This window comes from Euphorbia lathyris, chromosome 7, assembly GCF_963576675.1.
Source record: "Euphorbia lathyris chromosome 7, ddEupLath1.1, whole genome shotgun sequence".
Taxonomy (NCBI): Eukaryota; Viridiplantae; Streptophyta; class Magnoliopsida; order Malpighiales; family Euphorbiaceae; genus Euphorbia; species Euphorbia lathyris.
Genome location: NC_088916.1, coordinates 74,296,015 through 74,304,177, shown reverse-complemented (window position 1 = coordinate 74,304,177; position 8,163 = coordinate 74,296,015). Strand labels below are relative to the sequence as shown.

Here is an 8,163-nt window from a genome sequence, read left to right as displayed (position 1 = left end):
CGTTACAGTTGGAATCCTGATTCCCCCTGTCTCTGCCTCTGGTAATGGGTACCAAACAACAAAATGTTACGAATTTAGGTATGTAATCATACATTAACCCAAAGATACACTTGAATTATACCCTATATTGCAAAATCTAAATACATTCTAAAGTCTATTGTATAGGATTTAGACATTACAATTGAATCGAGGTGGATACCACAAAAGACCTCACTCACTCACTCATTGTGATCCCTAGAAGAAGGATCTTACTTTTGGGCTGTAAAAAAGATAAGGGTTAATGGGAAAAGAATGATAAAAGTAGGGGCATTTATGTAAGTTGCTGGAAATGGTACTCTAAATCATTGTGTGTGTATATTTAAAGCTTTTGCGGCTGCTTTCCTGGCCGGCCCTATCGTATGGTCTATGAGGTGGGAAAAGGGCCCTATGTACACCTAACCCGCATGTGATTACTCCGCCGATTTAATTCTGAAATAAATAAAAGCTCAGTTTAATTTTTGGGAAATTGAAAAAAAAAAAGGAAAAAGCACGCCCAGTGGGACTCGAACCCACAATCGCCTGATTAGAAGTCAGGCGCCTTATCCATTAGGCCATGGGCGCTTCATGCTCTGCTTTCTAAATAGCTTAAATAAAACTGTTCGAATGGTTAGAGCTAACATTATTTCATATACCTAAAATGTTTATTTTTATATTATTCTATCTCCGTTTCATATTACACGTCTTTCTAGAGATTATTTTTTTATTTCATATTGCATGTCATTTTATATGATCATTACACATTAAGTCATCTTTTTTCTGCGATAAAACGCGGGTTTACGGAAATTAATTAGAGTGATGGACTTATTATAGAATAAATAAATATTGGAATCAATAAATAAGGGGCAACAATGTCTCTTTTGCAATATCCTTAATTTCTATATAATTCTCTAAAAAGACATGTAATATGAAACGAAGGGAGTAACATATTATTTTATTTTATAATATTTATTTCGTGATCTATTAAAATTTATGAAATATCAACTAGTATGCAATAAATTACTGGTTGAAAATACACCAATTTTAATAGATTAGTGGGTAAATATTAGATAGAAATGAAGATCAAAATTTTGTATAGGTAAGAAGAAAAATGTTACGAAATATTATATTAAAGGTAAAGACTAACCTTTTAGATAGATATTTCGGCAAATAGTGCTTTAATATTTATTCATTTGGCTAAAAAGCACCATTGGTCTATTTACCTATTTAAAGTGTTGATTTTTATCTATTATTTGGTTACGTTTCGTTCTGATCTATCGGAAATGTTGGTTTTTGCTTTATAATCTATGCAAAATATTAATATTTTCCCATGACATTATTTTGTCTCATTTATTAAAATTGATGAAAATCCAACAAATATGAATGATAAGTTAATAGTTACGTTAATATTTTAACCTACCTATCATAAACCGGAAAAAGACTGTTAAATGAAATGTTAAAAATGTTAACAAAATTGTTAACTTATATTTACTTTGGATAGTATAAATAACAAATGATACCATAAGTTATGGGCAAAGATGATATTTCAAGTAAGTAGAACTAATAATTCTTTAAAGGCCTAATATATAAAATAACGTCCTCAACTTGTTCAAATGTTGCAACTATCCCCTCAACTTTCAATTGTAACAACTTACCTTTCAAACTTGTCCAATTATAAAACATAACCCCTCAAACTTGTCCAATTGTAAAACATAACCCCAAATTGGGATTTTTTTACCCCGTACTTGAAGCAACCGTAAAAACGTTTCTCCGGATTCGTATCACGCCATGAAATCTTCAATGGAGCTATTTCTCCACATAAACACCTTTTCACCCTCATAATATCCCAAAACTTTGAATCAAGAAATCACTAAAAAACGAATAGGAATAACAACAAGAAGACCGTTAGGTTGAAGAATAAGTTGAAGAATTGGAGATTTGGTTACTTAAATACTGATTTTTTTGGTCCAAAGATCTGATTATCACATTTCACGAGCAGGGCCGGCTTGCATTTAAGGCAGCCAAGGCCACCGCCTAGGGCTCCAAAAAAATTGGGGCCTCATATGTATTTTTAATTTAATATAATAGATTATAAATTTCCAAAATAAAAAATATCATATACCATGAATTAGACCCATGCTGAACTTAAATTTCTATTATATAGAATAAAGATTACAAATATGTAAAATAAGTATATATATTAGATAGGATATTAAATGGAAGTATTAATAAGTCAAATAGGTAGACTTATTCTTCCATACAAATCCTCCAAATCCATATCAACGTCTTTTTTTTTTTTTTTTTTACTTTAAACAACATAAAGAAATAGCTATATATCCTATTCTTATAATATTTAAATTACAAACTTTGCTATTAAATTTCTATTTTTACATGAATATATATATATATATATATATATATATATATATATATATATATATATATATATATATATATATATATATCTTTTTTCAATTCTAAGGTATTTCTATGTCAAAAGAGAGAATATTGTATATAAATATATATATGTATGTCTATAATTTTATTTACGTATAAAAAACCTACATTTCATATCTCGCCTAGGGCCTCAAATAGTCCCGAGCCGGCCCTGTTCATGAGCGTTACAATTTTTGTATTTCATGTGTTTCTTCAATTGCAGTCCATGTCAGCAATTTGGGATTCTATTTTACAATTGGACAAGTTTGAGGGGTTATGTTTTACAATTGGACAAGTTTCAAGGGTAAGTTGTTACAATTGAAAATTGGAGGGGGCAGTTACAATATTTGGACAAGTTCATGGGTTATTTGTGTATTAGGCCTTCTTTAAACTTATTTATTTTCAAGACAGACTTATATGAATTTTTTTTGTCGGAAAATTAATCCCTAAATTTACATTTTTGACAAATTAATTTATAAATTTACAATTTAGCAAATTTTTTTTATGTTACTTACTATTGAGCTTTTATTATCTGTTTAAATTTTTAGTTCATTTGGTTCATTGATATAATAGTAGAACTTCTTAGATCAATTGGTCGATAGTTCGCTGATAATTCTATTTGTTGGTTAATTTCCAACATATGGTAAAATGAGTCTGTATTGTATGACTCGTTTTGAGTTCGGAGACTAAATTTGTCCAATTAGTAGAATACAAATTATTACCAAGTAAGATGACTTTCATTTTAAAACTTTTTATATTTCTTCCAGGTTCTGAATTAGGGGTGACAATAATAGGAAAACAAAAAACGTTCCGTCTATGGATCCCTTAATAATGAAACATCCTCATGAGAATAAGGAACATTTTATTCCCAAAACCAAAACAATAATATAAATAAGAGCTATATTCCTGGCCCACTCTCTTATAAATTCTTGTGGAAATCTCATATATCCTTATATTTTTAATATTTTTTTTTAATTGAAAGCTGGCAATCAGGGAGAGCACGAATTACAGACATCCCAACTAGGCTGACACCTATATTCTCTGCGCCCAATCCCTAAACCAATTTATTAAAAAAGAACAAAAGAATACACGAGAACCAAAGTAAAAAAAATAATCAGTTTAAGCAAATCTGTAGATTTGCCAACCTCCTAAGTTACAAAGAATAGCGGAGATACAAAATGGAGGAATATCATCCACGAGACTAGTTCCGAATTCATTCTACCGTAGTTGGCTAAAAGGTCAGCAACTTGATTACTATGTAGGAGATCACAACTGTCATTACTTCCAGATTTTCCAGACATTTTAACCAGTCTTGCCTGAGGAACCAAGGCATCACTCTGGTTCGACTCCGCAGCGAATGAACAACAAACGTTGAGCCACTCTCGAGCCATAGCCGCATCCACCCCCTATCGAACGCCATGTTGATGGCCGTTATTGCAGCCGCCATATATTTTTAATATATATTTACCTTTTATAATAAATTTACATATATGCCTTGATATATGTTTCCATTTTTATTTAGTGTATTCGTTTTTGCAAAACCATTTTGTGTTTGTAAGTTTGAAAAATAAAAATTTAAATGTTTGTATTGTGTATTATGAGAATTCCTGGGTTGTTCCTGGAGATTTTCACAGAATATGTTTCTATTTTCATTTCAGCCTCCTTCAATTATTTCATCCCAAAATTATTCTTATTATTCTAAGATGTTAAAATAGAAAAAGAAAAAAAATCTCTCCTCTCCTCCCCTATTCTCATCTTTGGTGTTTTCTCTTACCGGTGTTACCACTCTTAGAAATTTCTGGATCCGCCAATACTTAGATGTATGAAAGTTTTGATCTCGATTGATATGGTATATTTGTTGAATCAGTTTCTACAGGTAATTTCAAAAGCTGTTACAATGTGTTACACAAAACCATCTCTTGCCCTTTAAAGAATTACAAGTAAAATTCCTGTGTTTCTGGACTGTTTCTCAACACAAGAAACGGCAAAAGAAAAGAAAGGAAATCAACCAAAATTGTGCAGGTGTTCCTTCAGGAGCATAACAGAGTACACAAATCTTGTGCTCTAGCTTTAGACAAGTGGGTATAGGGGAAAACCTTGAAGTTTCCATTGCTAATGCAGGTCAGAGTTATCTCTGTATCACTTGTCATTATCTGCACTCAACATCAGATATTAGCAAAAACCATATCAGCATGATTTATAATCTGTCTGATACGACACGATCAGTTTGATTATTAACATAACACGACAACTCATTTTGACACTCCTACAAACAAGCATTTGTATCATCAACAGTGTTCACAAGGTCCTTAATGGCTTATTAAATCTAAAGAATGTTTTGAACCTCCACCCTAGGAGTTTAATAAGCCTAGAACTAACGGTGAATGACCAAATACTACATGGTCATTAAGGTCCATGTGATCAAAATCGTTTGTGTCATAAGACAAAACTTAAATACATTTTATTCTTCAATTGTCATCAATCAAGCCCCTCTTTTTTTGCAATTTCAATTCAAGTCCAAGCATGAGTTGTTAATTATAAGCATTTTGATTGTTGGATAAAAGTACAAAATAATGTTTTTTAAGAACTATTGTATTGTGTTTTTGAAATTATATACCAGAATAATGCGTTTTGTACAAGAAAGCAAAGAGGGAGATTTTATATTACACATATATTAAACCAATTAGTGTGTTCAAATAGCAAAGAGGGAGATTTTATATTACACATATATTAAACCAATTAGTGTGTTCAAAACAATGAGATTTGGCAGACTTCTTCTATCAGACCTTGATATAAATGTGGATGTAATATAAAATCTCCCTCTTTTCTTCCTCCATGTAGAAATGCATTATTTCGATATATAGTTTCAAAAACGCATTACAATTGTATATAATATTCAAAACAACATTACTTTGCTCTTTGATTCCAATTTATTCTAAACACCATACAAGTCGACGCAGTATCTAGTACATATTTGATTCGGACTTGTAGTAAATTAACCCAAAGATGAAAGATATAGAGTTTATTTGGTCATTTGTTTAATTTAAATTCATTTTTCTAACATCCCATGTTGGTATTATCCTACTTTATATATACATATTCATGGAATTTAGATCATCCTTGTTATAAATAAATATAACTGAGGTGCTAAAATCAGGAACTATACCTCACAAGAAGTTGAGACATCACTGCAACACCAGCTTTTGGAGGGAATGCAGTCAAAATACCCACACCATCTGCAATACTTGCTTATATTGATGCCTAAGAGGATCAACACAAGAAATCCAACAAGTCTGCAAATATATAGAAGTTCCTTTTAGCATCAGAAAGACCAGAATGAAGTATTATCAAGATGTGAAAAAGAAAAAGAAAAAAAAAACTCACAGGAAAGCTAAGAGGGTAAGACAAACAATCCTCAACGTAGGCCTGTTAAGATGAGGGGGGGTTAAAAGCACAAATCCAAGTAGAAATCCGGAAATAAACCCCCCAACGTTCGAATAGTTGCCTGTGTAAGGTAGGAAACCAATGATGAAATTACATGTAAAGACAATGGAAAGTATCAGCATAGCTTTAACCTGCCATCAAGTAAAGAGGAAGGGTAAGATAGTCAATAGAATCAATAGCAAATAGAGAATAAGAAAACACCAAGTTCCGGACCTTATCAGTGAAAAATTCCCAATTAGTTAAAAGAGTAGAGAATGCTGCCCCAAGCAATCCAAATTGAGCACCAGAGGAACAAACTACCGGGCTATCTCGAACAAAAACAGCCGTTACCAATGTGCCAAGTAAGGCAGAAATTAGGTAGATTATCCCAACCCTTACTGTACAAAACAAAGAACACGAAATTAAGATTAGAGCATTGTTCAGAAAACATTTATGATATAATAAATGTACCCTTAGATGCTAAATTCCATTCTTACATGGTCCAAACTCTTGCTCCAGGTAAAATCCAAGAAAAACTAAGCCTGCAAGGTTGACGATGAGATGGATGAGCCCAGCATGCAGCCATGGACAAAGAAAAAAATGCCAAACTTTATGGTTTACTAGCATTGATTTGCGAAGAGCCCCAACTTTATCTAGCCTGCAAAAGGAGCAAAATTTCAGCAATGTTTGAAAAATTACATGTTTTTGCATTTTTAGCTAGGGAACTTAATGCAATATATGAACTATCTGAAACAAACAGCTACAGATAATATATGGACATAGCACAAATGATCAATTGCACAGTAGGAATTCACAATATTTTTATGAGATTAATGATATAATCATTGTAATTTGATATCGTTTCTGTTTATTTTATCCTCAGCAGTATTTTACTTCTAACAAACAGGAAGTAGGCATGAAATCCAGTTACTAGTGTTCTTGACTATGCAACCATTCCCTAGCAATATTCAGCAATGCTGTAATTAAGCATTATTAGAGCTCAGCTAAGTAATTTCAACTAATAAAAAACACCAATAATGAACAGTTAACAAACAATTTATCACAAATAAGGACATTGCAGCCAGAACTATTCCTCTCCTCTCCCAAGGGTTTTTCCAAGAAAGTAAACAGGAATTGATGCAGTTTCAGAGTCTCCATTTCCAATAATGAAATGGAAATTTAGCAAAATGATTAAACAAAACCCTAACTCGCATTTCGAAAGAACATTCGTCTTCTTATTACCAAACATTTCTCAACAATCGAATTGCAAATCATTCAATCGATATTTTTAGCCTCAAACGCAACACACATCAATTCCTTGTCCTTGATTCTCCTCGAAATGAACTCGGAGATTTAAAGAACGAAAAACAAAAACACATGTATAAAACAGAATCAATCGAGGCCAAGCAGCAATTTATATTCATCCTTCTGATAATTAAATGCGCTTAGAAAATATAAATGGCACAAAATCCAGAGTAGAATCAAGAAGGCTAACGTGGAAGAAGAAGGGCCAAGCAAGGGGTTCTCATAGAGCGGCTGAAACGACAGCATGCGGAGGGCCTTAGCGACGCAATCACCGTGAGAATTTATCCGGCAATTGTTTTCTAACATCATTGTTAGGAAAGCTACCAGAAGGAGGATAATGAAGACGGAAATGACCCATGTATCGCTTCTTCTACGGCGAGAGCGGGATTTGAAGAACGGCGTCTTATGCCCTTGGAGAGATCCATGGAGCTCCGAGGAAAACGATTGATTATCCGGCTTGATTTCGAGTTTTGTGTCTGCTTTGGATGCCGCTTCTTCCATCCCGAGAATTGCTTGTACAGGAGAGTGAGAAGTGGGTCTTTGCAGTAATGTGGTGTTCTTAGAGAGAGAAACGGAGCAATGGAAGTTGCTGTAGGGAGAGATTGCCAACTGTAACTACTGGAATCAGTTAGACTTGGCGGGAAACTATTTTCCATTTTGTATATTATTATTTATTTCAGATAACTTCATATGTGGATCTGTGGCGCAATGGTAGCGCGTCTGACTCCAGATCAGAAGGTTGCGTGTTCGATTCACGTCAGGTTCAACTTTTTCTTTTAAATTCGAATTTTTACTGCCACGTGTTATTTACTGATTTGTTGGTGAAATTGACAATAAACGCCAAATTCGTTCTATTACGTCAGGTTTCAATTTCCTTTTTTTTTTTACAATAAAAAAATTCCATTTCTTTTAAAGGTAAAATTCCATTTTTTTTCCTAAGTCAATTTTTTAACTGCCATATGGTAAAATTATTTACTAATTTTG

The 8,163-nt window shown here is 32.8% G+C and overlaps 1 protein-coding gene and 2 non-coding genes across 3 annotated transcripts; 1 reads left to right on the top strand and 2 right to left on the bottom strand.

Annotated features, from left to right (window-relative positions):
• Positions 1-527: 527 nt before the first annotated feature.
• Positions 528-600, bottom strand: TRNAR-UCU (transfer RNA arginine (anticodon UCU)). The gene has a single exon. It is a non-coding gene; the product is annotated as a tRNA-Arg (tRNA).
• A 3,692-nt stretch (positions 601-4,292) lies between these two features.
• On the bottom strand, positions 4,293-7,763 carry LOC136200877 (inactive RHOMBOID-like protein 8). Its single transcript, XM_065991367.1, has 6 exons — positions 7,370-7,763; positions 6,372-6,532; positions 6,109-6,272; positions 5,836-6,026; positions 5,618-5,744; positions 4,293-4,604 (listed from the first exon to the last, which is right to left on the bottom strand). Exons 1-6 carry the CDS (start codon positions 7,678-7,680, stop codon positions 4,482-4,484), a joined length of 1,077 nt encoding a protein of 358 aa, XP_065847439.1. The 5' UTR covers positions 7,681-7,763; the 3' UTR covers positions 4,293-4,481.
• Positions 7,764-7,873: 110 nt separating this feature from the next.
• Positions 7,874-7,945, top strand: TRNAW-CCA (transfer RNA tryptophan (anticodon CCA)). Its single transcript has one exon. It is a non-coding gene; the product is annotated as a tRNA-Trp (tRNA).
• The last annotated feature ends 218 nt before the right edge of the window (positions 7,946-8,163 follow it).

Excerpts from the sequence above, each read along its gene's own strand:
- LOC136200877 (XM_065991367.1), bottom strand. The coding sequence starts at position 7,680 with ATGGAAGAAGCGGCATCCAAAGCAGACACAAAACTCGAAATCAAGCCG. Across the intron at positions 6,273-6,371 it reads GGAGCAAGAGTTTGGACCAT|TAAGGGTTGGGATAATCTAC; the intron begins GTAAGAATGGAA and ends TGTTTTGTACAG. Across the intron at positions 4,605-5,617 it reads ATGTCTCAACTTCTTGTGAG|ATAATGACAAGTGATACAGA; the intron begins GTATAGTTCCTG and ends TGTTGAGTGCAG.